This window comes from Peromyscus californicus, unplaced genomic scaffold, assembly GCF_007827085.1.
Source record: "Peromyscus californicus insignis strain IS unplaced genomic scaffold, ASM782708v3 Scaffold_21__1_contigs__length_65335640, whole genome shotgun sequence".
NCBI classification, from domain to species: Eukaryota; Metazoa; Chordata; class Mammalia; order Rodentia; family Cricetidae; genus Peromyscus; species Peromyscus californicus.
The window spans coordinates 63,528,316-63,554,318 of record NW_026294514.1 but is presented as its reverse complement, the minus strand read 5'-3'; the positions used below and the strand labels follow the sequence as shown (position 1 = coordinate 63,554,318).

Below are 26,003 nucleotides of genomic sequence, written 5' to 3'. Positions count from 1 at the left end.
TTGCAAATAATAGGCCCGTTTTCTACCACTGAGCTATGCCCACTCCTAGCTCTTCTTTTCAGTCCTTTTAATGAAAAAGAAAACAAAAAAAACCTAGTAACTTCCATCATGTTACCATGTCAGTCGCTTCCATTGTTGTTCTGTTAAGTTTGTTTTGACAGCAGCTCACTCTGTAGACCTGGCTGCCTGGAGCTTCTGTGAGAATCAGTCTAGCTTCTCCTGCCTTGCCTCCCAGGTGCTGAAATTGAGTGGGCTTGGCTGTCCTCTTGAGTTTCTTTGTGGTAGCTTTTAGATAGCTGTAGCCCTTCTTCAGATAAAGTAACATTGTGATTTGTATAGTTCAAATGTTGGTTTCCACTACTACAAACCCCCATCACAAATCTTTGATTAAAGATGGTCACATCTGCACTAGAAGAGTAGAAAGTCCATGATGTAACAACCTTAAAGATCTGATGGAGATTGATCCAAGGTGTTGTCAAGGTTCCCTCCAGCTCTGAAATACTCAGATGCCATGCACATAAGACAAGTCTACTGGGGTGTTTTCGGGGAGCAACATAACCTCTGGGGTAAGAGTGTGTTTGCTGCTGCTGCTGCTGCTGCTGCTCTTTAGTTGAGCTCCATCTCTTGATGTTTGTCTTGCTTTCCTCAGCTGTAGAACAGACACTGTCAATTGGAGGATAGTATTACAATTAAGGACAAGGTCAGTAGGAACTGGAGCTTGTTTTTACCTTGAGCCAGATTGTCAACCTTACTAACCTCATCTGTAAGGAAGAAGTAATGACTGCTGGGGTTGTTTGAATGAGTAAAGTACTTAGCATTGGATCCGATAGTAGTAGTTACCCTGTCAGATGTACATTCTGCTGCTACACATGTCAGAACCATCCACAGGCACCTGTTTGGGTGGTTAGACAAACAGAAGATTGGGGAAAATAAAATGGTGCTTAAAAAGCTAAGAGTGTTAAGTTTTCAAAACATTTATTTTATGTGTATGGGGGTTTTGCTTGCATGTATGTCTATACACCATGTGTCTGAGGAGGCCAGAACAGGGTATCAGATAGTTGTGAGTGCTGGGAACCAAAGCCCTGTCCTCTGGAAGAGCAGCAAATGCTCTTAGGTGCTGATCTGTCTCTGGCCCTTACAATGGCTTTATTTACAGATTAGAATGTGAAGTGTGTCTTCTGTTGGCCCTACTTCTTTCTTATGATCTTTGTGCTGTGTTGCAGGTCTAGCAGGCAGAGTGCAGTGGAAGCCTCTGGTGCTGCCGTCATGCCGTTCCCGTTTGGCAAGTCTCACAAATCTCCAGCAGATATTGTGAAGAACTTGAAGGAGAGCATGGCTGTTTTGGAAAAGCAGGACATTTCTGACAAAAAAGCAGAAAAGGTATGCATCTGACTTAACTCCTTTATTAAGGAACAAATATAAGGTAGACTATGAGATAACTTGAAAACCAATAAATTCTCATTTGGGCCGGGCGGTGGTGGCGCACGCCTTTAATCCCAGCACTCGGGAGGCAGAGCCAGGCGGATCTCTGTGAGTTCGAGGCCAGCCTGGTCTTCAAAGCGAGTTCCAGGAAAGGCGCAAAGCTACACAGAGAAACCCTGTCTCGAAAAATCAAAAAAAAAAAAAAAAAAAAAAAAAAAAAATTCTCATTTGGATGTAGTTGGGTTTATTTTTTAAATAGGGTTTCACTCTGTAGCTCAAGCTGGTCTGGAATGTGGGACAGTCTTCTGAGTGCTGGAATGTGATTGCCGGTGTGAGCCACACACCCAGTATTCATTTACTCCACTCTTGAAGTATTAGTGATCTGATTCTGGAAAGCAGTGTTTCCACCAGACGGGACTAGGCATTAAACTCACAGCTACATATAGGCGTCCTGGGCAAGTGTTCTACTACTGAGTCACACTTTCTGCTCCTGGTTTTCTAGTTTTTTTGTTTTATTTTGTTTTCCTCTCAACCCGTAGCATTTCCATCTACCTAATCACTATAGTCTAAAGCCTGGCTTTGATCCCAGTCAGGCCTTACCCACTCTTCTCAGAAGAATCCTGTGTGTTCTGCTCTCTAAAGGGCTTGAACTAGAGCCTGTGAGTTCCACTTTTTCTTGAAGACAATCCTTATAATCTATCTCACAGACCTTAGCAGTTGTTCCAGCCTCCACGAGGTCAGAAAATCAAATAGACTGTTTGTAGTGCCTTTGTCTTGTTGTTTTTCCCTCATCCATTTGCACCAAAGCCCCATTCATCTCTGAGAACTCTCAGATAGATGTATTTCCTTTTCTCAGAATAGTCTCAGGCTTTTCCTTCATCCCACTCCTGCCCACTAAGACAAATCTCCACCATTTGGGCACCTGTCTTGAAATGTCAGAACTGCCACGTCTTCAACTTGTTAACTTGTATTTTGTCCCCCTTGCTAGTCTGAGAGCTCTGAGCACTGTCTTTCCTGTCCCCTTATGCTCCACAGGATGTCTTACTCTAACGGCCTCAATAACCATCATTTAAGAGTGAATGGTGAGATGAAATCTTTCACCTTATCTTTATTTAAGAAATTATTTCCTGTCGAGGGATGAAAGTTAGGTTACTTAGCTACTACTTTTTTTTTGTTTGTTGGTTTTCTTAAAGCAGTAAGGCTTTAGAGTTTACCTTTGTTTTTAGATAGAATAATGTAATCATTGTTTGATTTGAGATTCTTACTCTAAAATAATTATGTCACAGTATATTATGGATGTTTTTAGGTCAATCTGTAGAACATATGGCTGATTCTTCCTATTCTGACTGGTTCTAGAGAGGCTGAGATGGCCCAGTGTTTAAGAGCACTTACTGCGTCTGAATCTGACCACTCACAATTGCCTGTAACTCCAGCTCTAGGGGTTTTGATGCCAGGAGTTCCTGTTCTCTGTGGCCACCTACACTCAAACAAACATGCACATACTTATTCACATAAACACATAAGTAAAAATAGCATAAATCTTAAATAACCGCAGAGTCTTTGGCTGTGAACTGTCATTTCTGCTCTGTTTTCCTCTGTGGCTTTACCAGTGTCTTGTGGTTTATGGCTGATTGATCTTAGCCTTATCCCATCTCCTTTTGTTTTCTCATTCTATTTAATATTTCCATTGCCCTTTGAACCAAGAAACCAAACTGATTTAGAGTTGTAAAGAGTGTCTCTGTCTGTCTGTCTAAAAGAACTGCTGGATAAGGTAAGTGCTACCAGGTACACAGAGTGCAGAGCTGTCCCATAAGATGTAAAAGTAGAAGTCTAGTTCCAGACAATGGGAACAGGTATCCTCGGGAAATTAGAAGGGGCAGTTAGCAGAACCACAGCAACACTTGCAGTGCAGAAGGTAAGCTTGCATACTCTGGCCTCTCTCTCACTGTTGGATATCTACACCTGTAAAAAACGGCCAGCAGTACTGAAAGTCCACAGGGTCTAACATGAGGTAGAAGTAGCTACAGCTAGCAAGAAGCAGGGCTGATACCTGTGGCTGGCACATGAGCTGGCCAGCTTGTCTTAGAAGGCAATGTGAAGGAGAACAGACCCCATTGAAGAATGATTCATACCTGTATCATCATCCTCAGTGGCTGTTCCTTCATCCTTAAATTGTTCGGCATTGAAAGTTTGTGTGTGTTCCATAAAATGATTCTTTTGTTGTTCCTTAAAGATACAGTCCATTCCTTAAATTCATTCTGTTCATCAAATTGAGTGTGTGCGTGCGTGTGATGCTGGGGATTGAGTCACGGCTTTGCAAATGTTGGGCAAGTAACTCTGCCACTGAGCTACACCACATCCTCTCATCAAACTTACTCCATTTCTGCACTAGGAATGTCGTATATACAAGATGACAAGGTCTCTGCTTTTTAGAGCTTCCATTCTAGTTGAGAAGGATGGATGATGGACACATACTGAAACCAGAATTTCAGGAGTAGTAAGAAATAGGTTTCACAAAAGCAATAAAATGGACTGACAGACTAATAGTTCTTAAGCTTTTTGTTCTCAAGACATCTTTATACTCTCAACTTATTAAGACCTTTAAAAACTTCATGTCAGTGGGATATTGGTATTACCCCACTAGAAATTAAAATCAAGAAAGTTATTGTTTTTTTCTTTTGTTTTTGTTTTTTTTTTTTTTTTTTTTGGTTTTTCGAGACAGGGTTTCTCTGTGTAGCTTTGCGCCTTTTCCTGGAACTCACTGGGTAGTCCAGGCTGGCCTCGAACTCACAGAGATCCGCCTGGCTCTGCCTCCCGAGTGCTGGGATTAAAGGCGTGCGCCACCACCGCCCGGCTTGTTTTTGTTTTTAAAGGTTTATTTATTTATTATGTATACAGAAGAGGGTGCCAGATCTCATTACAGATGGTTGTGAGCCACTGTGTGGTTGCTGGGAATTGAACTCAGGACCTCTGGAAGAGCAGTCAGTGCTCTTAACCTCTGAGCCATCTCTCCAGCCCCTTGTTTTGTTTTCTTGGGTTTGTTTTTCTTTTTTGTTTTTTTTGTTTTGTTTTTTTGAGACAGGGTTTCTCTGTGTAGCTTTGTGCCTTTCCTGGATCTCACTCTGCCTCCGCCTCCGCCTCCCGAGTGCTGGGATTTAAGGCGTGCGCCACCACCGCCCAGCCTGTTTTTCTTTTTTTAAACAGGGTTTCCAAAACCCTGTCTGTAGCCTGGGACTTGCTCTGTAGACCAGGCTGGCATTGAACTCAGAGATCCGCCTTTGTCTGCCTTCCAAGTGCTGGGATTAAAGGCGTGCACCACCACACCAGGCTAAAAAAGTTTTAAATACTCATTCAAAAGTAATATACACATTCCAGTTTAACAAATAATAATTTATGGAAAATAAACCATATCATCTGAAATGAAAAATTCAGGGAGAAGAGCAGCATTGTTTTGAAGCAGTTTTTTAAATCTCTTCTGCTGTGCTGTTAGAAAGCCATTGGATCCTCATGCTTGGGCTGGCATCGCTCTCTTGTGTTGGTTTAAGCGTATAAAGAAAAAAATCTGTCCCCTCATAGACTTACATAGATATCAAACCTCTTATGAAAAAGAGAAGCCTAGGGCTAGCTCAGCACTTGATACTCTTGCAGAGGAACCAGGGTCCATTCCCAGTACTCACCTGGCATCTCAAAACCATCTGTAATTCTAGTTCCAGGGGACCTGACACCCCTTCCAGATCTCTGTTGTGGGCTTCTGCATACATATGGTAAACTCATGCACATACACATTTTTTAAAAGAAAAATTTTAAGAGAGAAAGCTGTTTTAATAGCATTTCAGATCATTTTGAATGTTTGATATCACATGAGAATTTGATAATTGCCACTTACTTTTCCTTATTATTCTGTCACATTTATAAAGAACCAAACATATTTCACATCTTTCATACCAAATTATGTGCTTTAAGGACAAAATTTAATAACATTAATGACTTTCTAATACTTCATTGGTATTCCTTTCTTCCTTCTCTCCCTCCACCTTCCTTCTTAGCCTAGACTTTCCTCACACTTGTGATCCTCCACCACCAAACTTCCTTAGTACTGAGATTACAAGTGTGTGCCCCTGTGCACAGGTCTCTTAGGCATTCTTGAGTGAAACCAGCAGTCTTGACTAGGTATGTAGTCATGCAGGTTTAAGTAACTGCTACTGTATTTTGTTAGCACCTCCTTGCTGTGTGCTGGAGTATTAGCCCTTTAATGTCAATAGCAGTGCAGTGGGGACAAGGCAAATGATGTCTTATCATTGATGTGAAAACATCAGACCTTGTGGGATGGTCTCGTGGAGTCCAAGAGTCACAATGTACTGTGATAGTTAATGGGAATTATGGCAGGGAGGAAACTGGCTACAGAGATGGGGGACAATCCTAATTTAGATAAGGTTCCAGAGAAAATGTTAACTAAGAGTGGTTTGATGGAAGTAGTAGAAGAAAGTGATGGAGTCCATATCCTCTACTTGACTGAATCAATGACTATTTTGATTCACGAGCTGTTTTGTTCTCTTAGAGAATAGTTGGAATACCCGGATCATTTTTGGTGATAGCACTAGGGGAAGGCTGCTACTGGCATTCAGTTAGTAAAGCCAGGGATGCTAAAATTAGAACAGCAACAAAGAATTACCCAGCGAAATGTCGTTAGTGTGGAGGTTGAGCACTCCCACTATAAGCTAGCATTACACAAGAATAGACCTGCTATGAGTATAAAACAAACAGGGATTTCTGAAGAATAATTCCATGTAAATTACTTATTCTGAAACAGATTAAGAGTAGAGGAGAAAACACATGAGATTTCTGACTGATTTGTCAGTATCTAAAAGGAAATGGCAACTAGTGCACGTGGTAAAGGAGAGAACTGAGACATGAAAGTAGAGGCAAGATAAGTTCTGAGTATTAAAACTGTGAGCTCAACATACTGTTAGCATAATGCTGAGGCATTAAACTAGGGAACTGGATGTAACCTTTTAACATTGTACTAGAGATTCTGGGCAACAAACTAAGAAATGGTGTACCAGTTTAAAATATAACTATTGCAGATAAAGATGGGGGATTAACAATAGAAAGCTATTAATAAATGTTGACAAAATGCAAGAAGAGCTAGGCCAGAAGTGTAGGCATGGTAACAGACACCTTTTTATACTAGCACTTGGGGGAGGCTCTGTGTTTGAGGCCAGCCTGGTCTACCTAGGGAGTTCCAGGCTATATAGAGAGACTCTGTCTCAAACAAATAAACAAACAAAATGCAAGAGATGATAGGAAAAATCAGGACTGCTAAATGAGTAGACTATCCAGCCTTCTTTAAATGTTAGCTGCAGAAAAGAGTGTGTCTATGTCCATATCAGTGTCATCTGTCTGTCTCATTCACTATAACAGAAAGTACAGACTGTCCAGGAATACATTAATCAGGAAGTATGCTGAACCCTATTCAGAAGCACAGAATGCTGGATCCATGTTACGGATAAGGAGGTGAGATGCACTTCAGATGCCATTTCTTCCCTATGCCATTTTTGAGTCTAAAACAGTTTTATTCAGATCATAACAGAATCTTTTGGAGACTTGACAAATAGAGACTCCACTCTGAAAGAAAGCATGCTCCCAACCCTCTTCTGTTTAGTCTTCACAGTCCTTGTGCATGACTCCATTCTTGTAGGCACAGGTCAAAAAGCACCCATTATTCTTCCCAAATCAGTTGTTTGAAGAAAATAATTTTTAAGGTGTTGTTTTTTAAATTTGTTTTTAATTTTTTAATGAGTTATTGATTTTTATTGTATGTCCATTGATGTTTTGCCTGCATGTCTATCTGTGTGAGGGTGTCGGATCCCCTGGAATTGTAGTTACAGACAGATGGGTGCTGGGATTTGAACCCTGGTCCTTTGGAAGAGCAGCCAATGTTCTGAACCACTGAGCCATCTCTCCAGTCCCAATGAAAAAAATAATTTTTAAACCCAGAATCTAATCCTATCTTTGGTGTGAGCCATCCTTCACTTTGCTTAGGATTTCTACAGTGTTTATAACCACTGTGATCTTTTCAAAGTAAGTCAAATAATATTTATTTTAAATTAAGTCCTTACATGGACCTAAATTATTTTTTGCAGCCATATCTTGTCTAAGTCTGTTTTTCTAAGATTTTTGAACAAAGGGTAGTTTTTACATTTTTAAGAATTGGTAATCCAGCCTATTTTCCCAGCACTCCGGAGACAGGCAGATCTTTGTGAGTTTGAAGCCAGCCTAGAGTTACAGGACAGCCAGGATTGTGTGAGAATCTGTCTTGAGTGAACAAACAAAACCAAGTATATGACATAGAACTTGTATGTGTCCTGTAAACCTGAAGGTTAACACCTCACATTTACAGAAAAATAATGCTGCCCCTGACCTATTACACTGAGGTCTGAGCTTAGTGCCCTAACACACACACACACACACACACACACACACACACACACACACACACACACACACACACACACACGTTAGCCATTTTCCTTCTTGATCCCCTCACAGTCCTGCCTTAAGCCTTTGCATTTGACTCTTCCCTTTCTTAAGGATCTTCCTAGCTCGCTCTGTGGTTTACATAGGATCTTTTTTCAAGTCTTTGCTCACCTTTTCACCCAGTTTGCTATTTGAAATGAAACCCTAACCTCTTACTTTGCTCTCTCTTTCTTGTGTAATATATGTAATTATGTTTCTTCCTCAGTAGAATGTAAACCTTCCAAAGATAGACCTCAGTAAATACTTGTATTTATTGAAGATTGAATAGAAAGCAAAGTTAAAGCAAACTGCTGCCACCTTCCTCTCATCTAGCCCTTAATGATTGCTGAATGTGATAAAATGCCCACATTTAGTGTGTAACTAAGAATAAGGAGCTGTAACCAAGTGATTCCTTGGATTGATTAAAGATGACCAAGAGCCATATTTCTCTTAAAAGAAATATGCTGCCCCCTAGAGCACTGTCTTGTGCTAGTATCTCTGCTGAGTTATATCTCTGTCTTGATTGCTTCACTGTTGCTGTGACAAAACACCACAGTCAAGTCAACTTACAAAAGAAAGTGTTTAATTGAACTCATGATACTAGAAAGTTAGAGTCTATAATGGTGGAATTATAGACTCTATAATATAAGCATGGTGACAGGTGGCTGGCGCAGCAGCTAAGAGCTCACATCTTGATCCCCAGGCAGGAGCGGAGAAGAACACTAGGAGTTTTTTGAAGGCTTAAAGACCACCCCCAGTGAAACACTTCCTCCAACAAGGTCATACATTCTAATCCTTACCAAACAGTTCCACTAACTAGATACCAGGCATGCAAATATATGAGTCTTGGGGAGGAGGGGGTTCTCATTCAGACCACCACAGTGTCCATTTCTCTCCTTGTAGTTAAGGATGATCAGAAAATATTTTTCATGATTAGATAAATAGAAGAATATGCCTAATAACTCTGAATTAGAGTTTAATCTCAAGGTTCCTGTGATCTTCTGCAAGATATAGCCCTCAACCCTGAACTTAAATTGTGATTAATTTATCTGAGGAGAGTCAAAACTGTAACTAGTAGTTTGATTGACAAGGAGAATAGAAAACTATGAATGAATGAAATCGGGCACCAAAGAAAAATTAGTTACCAGAGAGCTTTAGAATGTTTAATATGGGACATATTTACTATGGCAAATGTTGAGTACAGAACAAATGGAGCTGCTGGAAGTATGAGATGGTACAGCCACTTTAGTAAACAGGCAGATTCTTTTTTTTAAAGATTTGTTTATTTTATATATAGTGTTTTGCCTGAATGTCTGCCTGCAGGCCAGAAGAGGGCACCAGATCTCATTATAGGTGGTTGTGAGATACCATGGGAATTAAACTCAGGACCTTTGGAAGCACAGGCAGTGCTCTTAACCCCTGACTGAGCCATCTCTCCAGCCCCGACAAGCAGGTTCTTAAAGAGCTGAATTTATATCAACCATATGATCTAACCATGCTACTCCTAAGAATTTACCCAAGAAAACATGAAATATATTTCTGTACAGTGACTTGTGAATATTTATAGAAGTTTTATGTGTAATAGCCCATCAGGAAATAACCAGAAGCATGAATAAACCACTTATGACCATCTACCAATTTTGTGTGTGTGTGTGTGTGTGTGTGTGTGTGTGTGTGTGTGTGTGTGTGTGTGTGTGTGAGACAGAGAGAGAGAGAGAGAAGACACATGCCATGAAGATCAGAGGACAAGCCTCAGAAATTGGTTCTTCTGCTACATTGTGGGATTCAGAGCTCCAACTTAGGTTTTCAGTTCTGTGGACAAGCTTCTCTACCTGATGAGCCATCTTGCTGACCTTAGTGTATGTTTAGATCCCATTTTACATCTTGGTCTTTTTTTTTTTTTTTGGTTTTTCGAGACAGGGTTTCTCTGTGTAGCTTTGCGCCTTTCCTGGAACTCACTCTATAGCCCAGGCTGGCCTCGAACTTAAAGGTGTATGCCACCACCACCCGGCACGTCTTTGTCTTATCTTCATATCTTTCTATATAAGAACTTTGATCACCCCAACCCTTCTGTTTTAAACAGGGTCTTACTATGTGGGTCTAACTGTCCTGGAACTTGCTGTGTAGACAAGACTGATTTTGAACATACAAAGTTCTGCCTGTCTCTACCTCCCAACGGCTAGGACTAAAGGCGCTCACCCCCACCCCCTACTCTGTTTTATTTTAAATATTTATTTTGAAATTGCTAGTTCATAAAAATGAGGTGCATCTCTTCCTGCTTTTGCCCAGTGGGCAGTGAGTGGCCTTATTCCATCTTCCCTCTGCTTGGTGCTGGTGTGGCGCTATCTCTGTGCACATTGGTTACAGTATGGCCTGTGTGGCAGCTGCACCAAGAGGAGTGTTACAAGGATGTCAGGTTTAAGGCAGAGAGGGTTTCTGGTTTGAGGAGGTCCTGAGATAGGTAGGTGCACCAGAGTTTAGTTTCCTGAGAACTTACTTTCCACTTTAGGTACCCATATACCCTCAGGCATCACTCTGTTACCAGGCTGGCCTTGAATTCTTCCTCTGCCTTTTTCCTTGACCTCCCAACTTCATTTTAAGGGGAAAGTCTTATAGCCTGGGTGCCACCATGAGAGGTTATACTGGACACTACCGTAACTTAAGGTTGAAGAACATCCCTACCTTCCTACCCTGAGTAGGAAGGAAGTCTTGTTCTAATACTGTTACCCATGATACAAACATTAGCAGTGACACAAGCATTAGGTATGAATTTTGAGATACTGGTTCTGTTTACATTGATCAAATAACTTAAATAATTTAAAAATAATTCCTAAAGCTAAATAAAGTTCTTTTTTTTTTTTTTAAAGTTAAGTCCCATTTTATTTTTCCAAGGTGTTTTTTCTTCTGTCTTTATGAAGCCATCTCTTTACATGGGCTTTGGTGGAGGTCGTGGTGCAGCACCAGCAGGTCTAAATCGTGGTGGGGGTGTTCTGTCCTTGCGGGCTTCATGGGATCGATTCCTGACTACCTTGCTATGAATAGCACAGCTCACGCAGTAATGCAGCTTGACATAGAGCTTGGGAAGCAAGGCGTCGAAGACACTAGCTTCGGAGATGTCCCTGACAGCGGCGGCGGCCTCGACGATGTTCCGAATGACGAACTTCTTAATGGCCTTGTCTTTGGGCACGCACCGGGCGCAGTTCGTGCAGCGGATCGGCTGCACATGGCCGCGGCCCTTTTTGGCCTGACCGTTGTTTCTTCTTTTCTTAGTCATCCTGGAGCCAAGACCCGAAAGAGCTAAATAAAGTTCTTATTTGATTGTTTGTGGATTCTAGGGAACCTTCCTATTTCAGGAGTCACTTGCCCACCTCCCAAGGGACTTAAGCTCTGCTTTTCTACCTCAGAGCCTGAATTCCAAGAAACTACCATGCCCAGACTCTGTTCAGCTCCACCTCCAGCCCCTGCTATATGCAGCTATTTCATAGGTCATTTCTCAAAAGTCCCAAGGAAACAACTAAGACCTTTCCCTCTCACCCACAGAGTAAGCAGTGAGGAACGGGTGACTTCATTTTCCAGTCAAATGAGTAGCTTGTCACAAGGGATATTCTTAACTGAGTATTAACAGTTGGCTACGGTTAATAAAGCAGTCTGCCTGTGAAACCTAATATGAGGCTCCCTGGTCATGCAGGAGTAGCATCTATGCCTTGGAACACCATGTCCAGCTGATGAACACTTGAAGAGTGTTCTTACAGCTAACAAAATCATGAGGTCATTCCATGTGTAAATTGCTGTTGTACACGAGTGAAGGTAGAGCTAGGACTATGAGTGAGCCCTTTCCAAAACTCTCAAGCATGTTAAGGAAATGAGAGGCAATAATATGGTACAGCCCTGCAAGACTGGCAGCTGAAGGAAGACACAGCTGCTGGTAGATATCAGGGGAGAATGGGGCTGTGGGAGGGAGGGAGGGAGGGAGGGCAGGGCAGGGTTGGAACACATCTAGAAGAGAAAGGGAGGAGTGTGAACCTGGAGAAGAGATTAAGATGTCCAAGGTGAGAATGAAAGTAGATGACAGCACAAAAGAATTGAAGACCTAGGGGGCTGGAGACAGCATTGGCTGCTCTTCCAGGTGACCAGGGTTTAATTCCCAGCTCCCACATGGCAACTCATCCCTGTCTGTAACTCCCGTTCCAGGGCTTCTGACATCCTCACACAGATACACATGCAGGCAAAACACCAGTGAACATAAAATAAAAATAAATTGTGTCTTTAAAAAAGAATTGAAGACCTTTATTTGCGTTCTGAAGTCAGTTGGATCAGATGACCCTCTAAGACACAAAGGATATCCTTGAGGCCCCTTGTTTAAAAGCCATTTCTGCAGCACACAGAGATAGAGCCATAGATTTTGGTACTGAAATGAGATGCCCCCTACCTGAGAAGAAAACGCAAAATAAGAGGCATAGTAAACCTGTTAGACTCTTCCCCACTTCCACAAAGGTTACATTTAACATCATCACAGAAGGAGACAGAAATCCAGAGTAACGTGATGCAGTAATGTTAATGGATGCAGTCTTCAGATAACCTTCTGGACCACAATCCAGTTCAGGGTCACATGTTGCATTTAGTTGTATCTCTCCAGCTGCTTCAATCTGTAACAGCTTCTCAGTCTTTCTTTAATCTTTGTGACTTAAATATTTGAATGTTTATAGAATGATCACTGATTTTGGTCTTGCTGGTGTTTCTTCATGATCTAGTGTAGGTTGGGCAATTTAGCAAGAGCTCCACAGAACTAATGTGCCCTGTGAAGGGCATCCTATCAGGAGATACTTGATTCAATATATTTTATAACTGGTAATGTTCATAGCAGCACTTGGTCAAAGTGGTATTACAGTGTAAAACTACTATTTTGTTTTTGTAGTTAGTAAGTACGCTGGGGTTATAAGTTCAGTGGTAGAGTACTTAACTGGGTTCAGTCTCTTGTACTGGAGGTGGGCCTTGTGTTTTAGGCCAAACGTGGTATATGCCTATGATCCCAGGAGAGTGAGGCAGGAGATTGCTGTCAATTTTAAGTTAATTCAGACTATATATTCTAGGTCAGCCAGCACTACAGAGTGAGGCCATGTCTCAAAACAAGAAAGAGTATTGGGGGGACAGCATGTATTCCACGACTGAATAAAAAGGAATATATCAATATGGAACAGAGTTTAGAAAGTTTCCATGGGAAGGTCTCATCAGAGAGGAGTAAAACTAGGTGCGAGAGTTACAGCTCTGGAGGGAGAGGGATCCTTAATTGTCGGGAAGCCAGGCTGTACCTAGAACCTGGATCTGCAATAGGACAGCTCTGGAGGCTGAAGCTGCAATCGAGCAGCTTAGTCCCGGAGGGAGAGGTGTCCTGACTGTCTCAGAAGTCAGGCAATATCTGAAGCTGGTGTACGGTGCAGTGGGGGATGGTCTCCCCGCAGGATATAGCAAATCCTGCTCCTCTCCTAGAGAGCTTTGCTTCCCCCCCCCCCCTTAAGGGGGCTTCTCTCTGGCTCAAGATGTTGCTTCTTCCCAGCTCCAGCAAAAAGTTATTTTTTCTGCTCCGCCTTGCTCAGTCCCCTAAGGGACATCTCAGCAAGGTTCTTTTTTTCTGTGCTGGTGAATGAAGAACTTCACCCAAGACTCTTTTGAGAAAGAGATTTATTTGGGAAGGAGGAGTCCAGGAGAGTGGTTCTCCCTGCCAGGGTGGGAAAGCACAGTCCACAACTGAACAGGCAGAGGGGCTTACATCGGGCTTTTTAGGGGTGGAGTGTCTCCAGAGAGAAGACTTCCTGCTCAAGGATTGCTTAGTTTTCCTGCTCAGAATTGGTTGGTTTTGTTGGTCAGTTGGTCAGGGGCAGACATGGCCCTGATTTCAGGGCCAAACTGTGTTTCTTTCACTGGTTCTTTTTTTTTTTTTTTTTTTTTAAGTAAATAAGTGGACAGTTTGTTGAACTTTTTGTTTGAAAAATCTACTAATGGGGCTAGAGTGATGTTTCCCCAGTTAAAAGTACTGGCTGCTCTTCCAGAGGACCTGAGTTTGATTCCCAGAACCCACGTAGCAGATCAAAACCATCTATAACTCCAGTCCTAGGGGGTCCAATGCCCTAGTCCCCCCCCCCCCCCCCAGGTAAGACACATTTTATTCACTCCAGTTGCAGACCACAGCACACCCCCATGTACATGCCAGCACACATGGCTGCACACAAGACGGTGGCATACTCGCTGTTCTTTTTAGCTTTTGGCTCTAATTTTAGGGCCAGGGTGTATTTCTTCCACTGGCTCTAATTCTAGGGACAAAGTGTGTTTCTTTGGCACTGGTTTCAGGGTCAGGATGTGTTTCTTAGGTTCTGGGTTCAGGACTAAAGTGTTTCATTCACTGGCTCAGGTCTCAGATTCAGGGTGGGTTTCTTTGACTAGCTCTGGTTTCAGGGCTAGGGTGGGTTTCTTTGGCTGGCCCCTTTTCACTACATTAGGTGTGTATATCCAGAGTAGGATACTAAATAAAACTCTGGAGGAAAGTGCAGCTGTTTTGAAATGTCTACTCCTAGGAGTTAAGTACTTGGGAAATCAGTCCAGCTGACAGGAATGCTTGAGCTGGATTAAAGTCAGACAAGCAGCACAAATCATTAGTAAACCAAATATGCAAGGGTTCCATCACCTTTACAATTACAACTCCGGGACCTGGGGTAGGAAAGTTGTGGGTAAATTATCCAGGAGTGCACTGAGTCCAGAGGCATTGATCTCTTGTTGGAGGCAGCATTGAAACACAGCCTTAGCACACAGGTGATGCGGTCAGGAAGGGGCCAGTGGATTAGGTGACACGGGGATTCCAGCAGCTTGAAGCAGGGAGTGTTTAGAGGTGCTGCAAGTGTGAATAGCTACTCCGTAAGTGTGAGGACACGAGCAGGAGAGATGTGGTGAGAAAAGCAGACTACATACTGACTAGTGGATACCCTCCAGAGAGTTGAGTGTGGCCACAATAAGGACACCAGTCAGATCAAACATGACCAACCAGCTCTCTCTGTGGCATCCCCCTACCCCCATGGTTTCTCTATGTAGCCCTGGCTATTGTGAAACTCACTCTGTAAATCAGCCTCCTGAGTGCTGGGATTAAAGGCACATACCACCACTGCCCAGCTTTCTCTGTGGCATCTTAAGACAAGTAAATGCTTGCTGAATTACCTAGCCTTGTAAATACCACCACCACCACCACCACCACCATGGAGTGGGGAAAGGGGTTGCTTGCTTTTGTTTAATCAGTTGGAAATTGTTCAAGAAACCAAACATAGTTGAAATAATTAAAAGACCCTGGCTTTGATCCCCACTGCATGAATGAATACTCATAAACAATAAATAGATAAAATAAACAAGTGATAAATTGGCAGAACATTCAAAGAAGTCTGAAAGAGTGAGTGAGTGAGTGGAGAAAAGTAAAGAGGAGGCAGATGGTACCCAACTTGGTGTGTGTTCCTTTAGACTAGTAGCTCTCAATCTTCCTGATGCCATGACCCTTTATGGTGAGCCCCAACCATAAAATTATTTCATTTTTACTTCATAACTGTACTTATGCTACTGTTATAAATCATAATGCAAATATTTGATATGCAGACTTTTTCTAATACTCAACCCCCAAGGAGTCATGACCCAAAGGTTAAGAACCATTGTTTTAGACTGCAGTTATAGGAACTAGGTTGTAAATTGAGCAAAAGACACACTTACTTTTGAACTTACTAGTTTCCCATACAGAGTAATACACAGTGTGGGTGTGCTGTGACTCAAGATTTCCAAAACAGCCAGCATGGAAAACAAACTGTTCTCGTGAAAACAAACTGGTACTCAACTTCAGTTAGTCGAGTACCAGATGCAGAAATTGGCTTTTCTTGGGGTTAGCTTGGGGAGGTGTCCACACTGACTATATGCACACCAGGAGCCAAGTTTAGAGTATTTAGTCCTTAAGCGAAATGGCAGCCTTATTGTCAGCCAGTCTGTTCCTTGCTCACACTGTAACTTGGTCAGGCAGATACTGCTATGATTAATTTGTTGACTCCCTTCCATTGATTACAGTTCTTTTTCCCCCCACATCACAGATGATTTGTTTCTTTGTTCATCATTAAAGTCAAGTCTGTTCTTATCCAGTACCAGACAGCATTTGATTCCTAATTTTAGTACCACCTTCCTTTCTTCTTCCTTAAAGATTAGCTTAGTTGTTAACTTGCTTTGCCTATTTGTTGAAACAGTAGTGCTGGGGAAGTTAAGTGGGGCGTCTGAATTTAGTGGATTCTTTCAAGAAGTAAACCAAACAAGCTGCCGCGCCCCGCCCCCCCCCCCCCCCCCCCCCCCCCACCAGCCAAATAGTTTTTCACAATCTAGGCTGCTGCTTTAAGCACTCTTCCTTAGGCCTTCTCAGTGGGGTTTTATAGGGTTGCTCTGCCCTCGAGATCCTGTATCTGCTGCACGTGTGGAGCGCCTCCAAGCTCTCAGTGTAGCAAAAGGGAACAGTAACTGGAGAATTACAAGGGACAGAAGAATCACGCAGCTGTGAGAAAGAATGTGTGGGAAAACTTGATGGTAGGTGAGTATGTGACAGAATATACCTGGGAAAACTTGTGAAAAAGTGATCCTGTACCAGACTGAGCTAAGCACTGCAGGAGAAAGGGAGTTGGCCAAGAGGTGGGTACAAAGGACACATGAGCATAGATGAAGACACATACACAAGGACTCTGAGGGAAGACATCTATGTCCAGAACATTGTGGGTAGATGGGGGAGAAATTAGAGTGCAGGTCTAGGTTAGACAGTAGGGCCAGACTTTGTAGGGGTTATAGGTCATTTTAGAAAGAGTTTGCACTATTCTAAGAGAAGTAGTCATTGGAGCATTTTAAATAGAATATCTTTGTCATTTGTTAGAGTGTGGAAAAGCATGTAGAGTCTAACAGGAATGCAAGGAAGTCAGTCAGTAGGCTGTGGAGTAGTTTCGGCAGGAGTCACAGGACTTTGATGGTATGACAGGAAACAACAGCAGATGGCTGGATTTGGGAGAGTTGGAGACTTAGCCATTGGATTAGTTCAGAGGAAGGAAGGGTTGATGATGAACCTTGAGTTTCTGATATGTGCAGAAGCACCTGTATTGCTACCTGAACTAAGGACAAGAGAAGAATACCAGGCAGTGGACAGCAGCGTGAGTTGTTTCAGGTACATTGAGTTTGAGGTAGGTACTGTACCATAAGACTTCTAAATAGAGACATTTTTTATTGACTGCTAAGTGGCAAAGCCTGGGAGAACTGGAGATAGGAATCTGTGAGGCATCTGCCTTTAGGAATTAATTAAAGCAGTGGGTGTGGATGAGATCATTTAGAGAGAGACTGCAGAATGACAAAAGGAAGGAAGACCTCATACCTGGTCTTGTGAAATGTTTGATAATTAAAGGTTTAGTTAAGGAGGACAACCCGAAAAGGAGACCAAGAAGCAACCAGAGAGGTGGGAAAGGTAACAATTAGGATAGGGAAGGGTGTAGTAAGCAAGTACATCTGCTGCAGGAGCCCAGGCACAATGAAGGTGGGAGATTGCTCTTAGTGGGGTGCGAGTCACTGTCCGGTTAGCCAAAAGCAATCAGGTGTAGGTGTAGGAGCCATGTGGGATTGGGAGGAGCCGTGAACAAGGAAAGAGATGTGGATTGTGGCAAACATGGGCAGATATTTGAGAGACTTACTTATGGGTGAAGTGTAGCTGGGAGGAGTTGTGGTGTCCAGGAAGAGCTTACTTGGTTCTGTTAAGGGGAATCTTGACCATGTGTAAAAACTGAACCGTGGATGAATTGGGAATTGGCTGTATAAGAAGAAGAGATAAAATAGGGGTTCCCAAGAGGGCAGGAGGGCATCAGAATCAAGTTAGCATTGAGAGGTGGACGGATGTAATTCCATTGTCATTGGCTCCCCACCCATCATGTGGCAGGTAGTGCGTCTTCTGAAAAGGAAGGGGCTTTCGGCTCAGAAGCGCCTATTTTGTTCCTTCCTCTCCTGTGTAAAGACAGCTTTATTGTGATAGAATTTGCATGCTGTGCAGTTCACCCTTTTAAGGTATATAATTCCATGTCTTTTTAGTTTATCTATGGATAGATTGACCAGAACTGCAGTCAGTCCTAGAGCATTTTGTCACCTCACAATGAGACTGTCGTCCTTTAGCTGTTACTCCTTTCTTAGGCACCTGTTGCCATCAGAAGAAAGTATGGGGTTTGACCTGAATTCAGATTTTAAAATCACAATGATTTCAAAGTGGATGGACTCAGAGTTTCTAAGAGCATTAAAACTTGAGTCTAACCAGAAAGCAAAGGAGGCTAAAGGAGACCTGCCATTTAGGATCATGGGTATAAAACTACCAAGGGATACACTCAGAAACCCTAGTAAGTGCAGATTTTTTCTTCTTGTCATTGAGAATCACTTGGAATAAAGGTTAATGAGATGGAACTGAAAAGGCAGTGCATATAAACAGATTATAATAGAGTCAGTCCTGCTGTTAAACAATTTCCTCTTGGTCCAGAAAAATTACATTTGGGGTTCTGTGGTCAGAAGTTTCTCAGTCCCGCCTGGCTCTGCGGTCCCATAGCCACTTATAAAATAATCACTCAGAGGCTTATTAATTACAAACAATATGGTGGATGGCTTCAGCTTCTTGTTAGCTAACTCTTGCATCTTAAATAACCCACTCCCATTAATCTATATGTTGCCACGTGGCCGTGGCATTCCTAGTCTGCTGGCATCTTGTTGCTCCTTCTGCGGTGACTGGCATCTCTCTCAATTCTACCCTTCTCTCTGTATCTCTGCTTGGATTTCCCGCCTGGCTGTAAGCTTTCTTGCCATAGGCCAAAACAGCTTTATTATCCAGTGGGAGCCACACATATTCACAGCATACAGAAAGACATCCCACAGCAGGGTTCCTTATTGCATATGAGGTGTTGAACTATTCAGAAATCTAAATACTGTAGGTAATAAGGTAGATACTGGACCAGAAAAGGTAAGCTCTGCTGAACATGGATACTTAAGATTTCATAGTAGGATTGATGAAGGGCAATTTGTAAGCATTTAGAGGAGAAAGCCTTAGTAATCAGAATAGGTTTGATAGTTATTTTTTAAGTCAGAGTCACACTATACAACCCTAGCTGGCCTGGGACTCAAAAAGATCTGCCTCCCTCTGCCAGGATTAAAGGCACGGACCACTGCACCTGGTCAAAATGGTTTAGTGCAAAGATTTTATTAAATTAGCTTCATTTTATTTTCTTACAGTCAGAATATGAAAGAAATGCCACTTTATCAAGATAGTTAACAAAAATCTTTATAAATACAATTTGCAAATAGTGCTGAGTAACCATACCCCAAAATTATTAAATCATTACTGAAAAGAGTGGGTAGTTCAAAGATATGGTAATAGGCCCAATTGTGGTTCTTTCTTTCTAGACGTTTTGGCTAGCAATTTAGGCAGGCCACAGGGGCATAACTAGACAGATGATTCAACTGTAAGAGTAGTGTAATAGGCAATTTACTGAGTATCCTTCAGAACACAGAGATGTCTATGCAGCTGGGTGTTGGGCTGATGATAATGCAGTTGAATGGTGGGGAAAGTGAAAACCTTACTCATGCACTCCAGTTGGCCTTAACTTGTAGCAGCCATGTAAGGCAAAGAGGTTCACTCCATGCTAAGTTCTTCCCTGCGTTTTATGATTGCCCAAATTTTTAAAGATGCCTTTAAGCTGTGTCAGCATCTGTCAAGGAAGCAGTGCTGTGCCATGTGCAAGATCTTCTGCATCATTTCATCGGGGGCAGGGTTGGGACATTCATTACCCTCCCTTTCTTAGAAGAGTAATTCACAAAGTTGAGAAGAGATTTTCTGGAGATGATAATTTAAAGGAAGACGGGCATACTACTGCAAATAGACCTTTGAGTGGAAGAGAGGTTGCTGCTTGGGACATCAGACAATATATTGAGGCTATGTTTGTCTGATTCTGAGATCTGCTAATACAGCATTACTGGAGGCAGTCAATAGGCACGGTGAAGTTGTGTGATCATTTGGTAAGAAGTTTCCATGGTTGGTTGTAAAGGGATTCTTGGGGACTGGATAAGTTTTCTGAATAGTGTCACAGGCTGGTGTCCTATAAATCTGAATTAACTTGACCTTTGAGGTTTATTTCTAGTTTCTTTTTATGTAGATTTTTACAGTCTTTATGTTTTACTATTCAATCCATTTAAGGGGCCTTTGTTGATCTATAGCAATATTTTGATGGGTTTAGTTTTTGTTTGTTTGTTTGCTTGCTTGTTTGTTTTTATGAGGCAGCAGCTTCATGTAATAATATAAGCTGGCCCTGAATTCACTGTAGCTCAGGCTGGTCTTGAACCCTCAATCCTCCTGCCTTGGATTCCCAAGTAGTGGATCATAAGCATTTGCTACCACCTTTATCTGTGTGGGGTTTTTCTTTAAGTATTTGCTTTAAGGCATATGTTCATAACATCTCTAACTTCTAATAATCCGTCTTTAGGAAATATGATTCTGTGTTGGTTACACCTCTCGAGCTATTGCTGTCACGAATTTTTTGTTCTACATGCAGTAACCTTAAAATATACTATTTTTGCTTTAAACAACCAAATTTTCTTAAATAGTGAAGGAAAATTTCATATTTACCCACATTTTCTTTTTTCCTTTTTTTTTTTTTTTAAAGATTTATTTATTATGTATACAGTGAGTGTTCTGCCTGCGGGCCAGAAGATGGCACCAGATCTCATTGTAGATGGTTGTGAGCCACATGTGGGTGCTGGGAATTGAACTCAGGACCTCTGGTAGAGCATCCAGTGCTCTTAACCTCTGAGCCATCTCTCCAACCCTTACTCACATTTTCTTCTCCTTGTTTGTATCTTTTAATTTGAATACATCTCAAACTCATTTTTCTTGTTGTCTTATTTTGAAATGGGCTCTCTAGGTAGCACTGTCTATCCTAGAACTCACTATGTAAAATTATCTTGGTTTTTTGAAACATTTTCTTTGGAGTATAAAATTCTAGGATGATAGCTTGGTTGTATGTTTTTCTCCATAGTTCAAGCAATTCTCCACTATCTTTTAACTTACGTGTTTCTGCCAAGAAGTCTGTCATCATTCTTTGCTTTTCTTTGTCTGTGGTCTCCCCTCACCCCACTCCCTTCAACCCCACACAGCTACTTTTAAGATTTTCTCTATCACCACATTAAAACATTGCATTGTTCTGAATATCTGTGCACACCTCTCCTCTGGGTCTGTATCTGTGTCTCAGTACATGTGTATACACAGATTTTTCTTTGGGCCGTCAGCTCACAAATAACAACACAGAGCCTTATTATTAATTATGAAAGCTTGGCCTTAGCTTAGGCTTGGTTTTTAACTAGCTCTTATAACTTAAATTAATCCATTTCTACTAATCTGCATCCTGCTTCTTCCTTGTTTCCTGGTGTCTCGCATGCCTAGATTCATCTCTTCTTTTCTCTCCCTAGAAATCCCACCTATACCTTCTGCCTAGTTATTGGCCATTCAGATTTTTATTACACCAATCACAGCAAATACATCTTCACACAGTGTACAAATACCCTACAACACATGTACACATGTGTACATGTGGAGGCCTGAAGAATGTGTTGGAGCCCTCTGAGTTGGAGTTAGAGGCATAATGTGGGTGGTAGGATCTGAATTCCAGTCCTCATTATTGCAAAACAAATGCTCTTAACCACAGCCGTCTCTTTAGCCCGTAATCTTGAATATAATCTTTCTTCTTTTTACTTTTTTAAATATGTAAGGGTGTTTTGCCTGCATGTATGTCTGTGTACCACATGCATGCTTGGTGCCCAAGAGGCCAGAAGAGGGCATCATATCACTTATAACTGGAGTTACCAGACTGGGGCTAGAACTCAAACTTGGGTCCTCTGGAAGAGTAGCCAGTGCTCTTAACTAGTGAGCCATCTCTCCAGCCACCTTATTCCTGTTTCTTACACTTGAGATTTATTTACCTTTTATCAATATTTATTTTGACAGTTTTTAATCAAATTCATATTTTTGTTTAGTTTTTGTTTTGTTTTTAAAGACAGGGTCCCTCTATATAGTCCTCACTATCCTGGAGCTGTGTAGAGACAGCTGGTCTCAAACTCACAGACATCTGCCTGGCTCTGCCTCCCAAGTGCTAAGATAAAAGGTGTGCACCTGGCAAATTCAGAATTGTTTTCATTCATCACATTTTCAAATATTTTGTCTGCCTTTTGCCCTGCTTTGGGGACTATAGTTATATATATTACTTAAAGTTACCCTACAGCTCACAAATGTGATGTTCCCCGGTACTTCACTCCCATGACTCATTTTTGGATAGTTATTACTACTCATCGTAGCAACGTTTTCTTCTTCAGTGTCTTATCTGCTGTTAATATCCACTGTAGTTTTAACCCCAAATATTACAGTCTTTATGTCTTCAATTTCTATATTTAATACCCTTGGTTTTTCGTGAATGTGTGGCTATAGTTAACAGTGATTTTTTTTTTAGTCTATTATCTGTCATTTCTTTTGGTTGCTTGTATTTCTAATTTCTCTCAACTGGATGTTGAAAGCTTTGTTGGGTGAGATGAAAGCTAGGCTCCTTTTGTGTAACTGCTGAGGTAAACTATCTTAAGTGTTCTGCTTGGTGCCCTGTGACTTGGAAAGGAAAGACTTCATTTCATCTTGCAGCTCACGGTCTATCATGAAGGGAAATCAGCAGAACCTCAAGCAGAGGCCATGGAGTAATGCTGCTTAATGGCTTGCTCTCACGGTTTGCTCAGTTTACTTTGTTACACCACACAAAGGTACACACCCAGAGGTGGCACCACCCTCTGTGGGCTGGGCCCTCCCACATGGATCATTAATCAAGAAAATGTCCCCAAGGGCCCATTTAATGGAGACATGTTCTCAATTAAGATTCCTTCTTCCCAGATGACTCTAGCTTGTATAAGGTTGACAAAAACTAACCAGTCCAGGTTTACAGTTTCAGAGGTTCATTGCTTTTAGACTTGAGGCAAGCCAGAAACATGACCCCGATGGAAAGCTGCCTACCTTGTGGCAGTCAGGAATCATATATAGTTCAGAAAAGAGGGGTCTAGGGACAAGGCACATTCCCAGTAACCTTCCCCCAACTAGGCCTTAGTTTCTCAGAAATGCCATCAAATTATTAATCTAACGGTGGATTGATCTACTCATGGGATTAGAGCCCTTTTGATCCAATCATTCCCCTAAAGCTTACCAACTACAACCAAGCTTTCCACGCATGAGTCTTTTGGGGGATGCTTGCGATCCAAATTATAATACAGACCCTGTACTTTTTCTTCTTCCTCATCTGTGCCTTGTACTGCTCACGATCCCTGACATTTGGTTGTTAGTCACACACACACCCCATCCCCTATCAGCTCACATGCCTCTTCCGCAGTAGTTTTCTGAGTGTGAGGAGGAACCCAGCCTTGTCATTCCTGTTTCTACTATACATTAGTTGGCTTTCCATTTTATACTTGGTACACATTATCCTTCCTATGGGGAATGCATGCTGTTCTCTTTCGTGTACACGTGTACGGTATCCAGCTCCTAAGGTCAGAGATGGAGCTTGCACATAGGTCTGAGGGTACATAATATAGAAAATGGATTTTTAGCTAACACAGATATAATGTCTATCTGTTTGTTAAATGAATTGTTTTTCTCTCTGTACCTTCCTCCCAAAATCAGGCTACAGAAGAAGTTTCAAAAAATTTGGTTGCCATGAAAGAAATTCTGTATGGCACAAATGAAAAAGAACCTCAGACAGAAGCGGTAGCTCAGCTGGCTCAGGAGCTGTACAATAGTGGACTCCTTAGCACTCTGGTAGCTGATTTACAGCTCATTGACTTTGAGGTAAGAAATCCGCTTCTCAGTTTTCAAAAACATGTTTTGTGGTCCCCTTCCATACATTCTATCTTTTGGGACATTTTAAGATCCCTGTTGACCCGGGGGCTCCTGACCTTTGTACACACATTTCACCACAGTGTATGTGAAGTTTCTTGGGTGTTTGTGATACCCTTTCATTTAGGTTGTATTTCATAAACAGCTGCTTTCTGGGCCAAGGAATGAGCAGTCTAAAGAAAGTTGTAGAATGTTAGAAGAGCCTAAAAAATGTCTATTAGAGCAGAGATCATGTATTTTGTGTTTTGTGCTTGCTTGGCACTGTTTTTAAATTTTTTATTTAGTGTAGTGTTGAAATAGCAGATTGTATTGACAATTCTGCATTTCTGACTTCTGTAAAATTGTCTTTGGTAATATTGGGTTTGTACTCATTAGCCCTTGGCTGGAGCAGAACAACCACAAGCCATTCACTCTTGGTCTAGCTGCAGACAGCGCAGCTTGCTTTTTCTCTAGGGGTCTGCTTTACCCCCCACCCCACCCCACCCCCAGTTTGTTGCCTCAACTTACGCAATCGGATCATGACGTGTTAGGTGTATAGTGAGTTCATGAAGATTCCTTGATTCCAGCCTGAAAAACATACATACAAAGAACTCTACATGGTCACAAAGCAGCCTCTTTGCCTATCATGAGTGTGCTTTAAGTCTCAGTGTCTACCAGCCCAAGTGATTAGATGTCTTTGCAGGTTTTGTTGGGGAGGGGGATGATATGATACAGTTTGAAGAAGGGAAGTGTGGATACTTCAGTAATCCTTAAAATAAAGAAAAACATTTTTGTCTTACTATAGTGAAGATAGAACTGATATTTCCATTTATTTATATGTCTGATTTTATGTATTTTTGATAGTTCATCGAATTCTAACAGTTTATTTTCTCTGCTAACTTGAGGGGTGCACTTGGGATATCTGATCCTTCTCCTTTGTCTCTACCCATTTTGTTCCCCATTTGAGACTTTAGAGACACCAGGGTTTTTTTGTTTTTTGTTTTTTTTAAGTGTGTGCCGTGGGACTGATTTGGAGAAATTACCATTACTGCACCGGAGCCAACACAGGCCCCAAGTCCGTGGGCTTCAGTGCTCTCTGGGCTTTCTCAGCCTTGTGACAGTGGCTGTTCTGAAACATCTCTTGAAGACCAGTTGTCCATGATTGATTTCTTAGGCAGCTTTCTGATTGCTAAGGTTCAGTAGGTGGTTTGTCTGTTTTGTGCAGTGGTGTTGGAAAGTTCTCATCTCTGAACTACTGCATTGTGATACTTAGTGCTTCCCTTATTAATATAGTTTTATATATATATAAAGTGTTTCCTAAGTGACTGAACTTAATAGAAGAGATTATCTACTTGCTATTAAAGCTCAGTTTTTTACAGAATTCTCTGAAGTCATTACATTGAGAGTACAGTCTCTTCCCTTTCCATTTCTGTAGAAGAAAATGTACACTTTGTATTATTCATAACAGAAGTATCCACTTGTGTAAGGTTGTAAGTGTACTATCAACATCTGCTCTCCATAGTGAGTCAGTGTGCTTTTGAGCCTTAGTGGTGGTTGAAATTACCTATGGGTTGTAATGAGATTTCACATTGTCGATAAAATTGTGTTTAAAAATTGTACACTATTAAAACCAAAAATTTGGGATTATAACTAGATAAAATAAGAATTTTAATGTCTACAAATGTTGTAAAGTCAGATACTCAGTCATAACTAATACACAATGGCTCTTTGACTTTATTTTGAAGGGTGGATGGACATTTTAATATTTAGACAGGTAAATATTTTAATGATTGTATTCCTAATAGGGCAAAAAAGACGTGGCTCAAATTTTCAACAATATTCTCAGAAGACAAATTGGTACAAGAACTCCTACTGTTGAATACATCTGCACCCAACAGAATATTTTGTTCATGTTATTGAAAGGGTATGTACAATGTGATAAAGTTTATATTCTTAGTTGAAAATGAAAAGGAAAAATTGTTTGGGTGGGGATAGATAACCAGGCTGTTGAATATGGGAAGATTTTTCTGTATAGTTTTAGCTCACTTTTCTGTAGCTCTTGAACATGCTACCCTTTTAAAATTTTGACCTGTAAGCTAACACAAAC

The 26,003-nt window shown here is 41.5% G+C and overlaps 2 protein-coding genes across 4 annotated transcripts in view; one reads left to right on the top strand and one right to left on the bottom strand.

Moving 5' to 3' along the window:
• Cab39 (calcium binding protein 39) overlaps positions 1-26,003 on the top strand; it is an 80,517-nt gene that overhangs the window by 32,861 nt on the left and 21,653 nt on the right. Inside the window, exons 1-4 of one of the 3 annotated variants that reach the window (XM_052750550.1) lie at positions 1,290-1,380; positions 6,844-6,936; positions 23,705-23,869; positions 25,702-25,820. In XM_052750550.1, the coding sequence (XP_052606510.1) occupies positions 23,738-23,869; positions 25,702-25,820 (251 nt within the window). In that variant the 5' untranslated portion in view covers positions 1,290-1,380; positions 6,844-6,936; positions 23,705-23,737. Of the gene's footprint in view, positions 1-1,223; positions 1,381-2,455; positions 2,505-6,843; positions 6,937-23,704; positions 23,870-25,701; positions 25,821-26,003 lie in introns of those variants that run through there. The other 2 variants (XM_052750548.1, XM_052750549.1) reach the window with 2 other exon arrangements.
• On the bottom strand, positions 10,795-11,339 carry LOC128117968 (40S ribosomal protein S26-like). Its single transcript, XM_052750551.1, has one exon. It carries the CDS (start codon positions 11,210-11,212, stop codon positions 10,865-10,867), a length of 348 nt encoding a protein of 115 aa, XP_052606511.1. The 5' UTR covers positions 11,213-11,339; the 3' UTR covers positions 10,795-10,864.

Excerpts from the sequence above, each read along its gene's own strand:
- LOC128117968 (XM_052750551.1), bottom strand. The coding sequence starts at position 11,212 with ATGACTAAGAAAAGAAGAAACAACGGTCAGGCCAAAAAGGGCCGCGGC.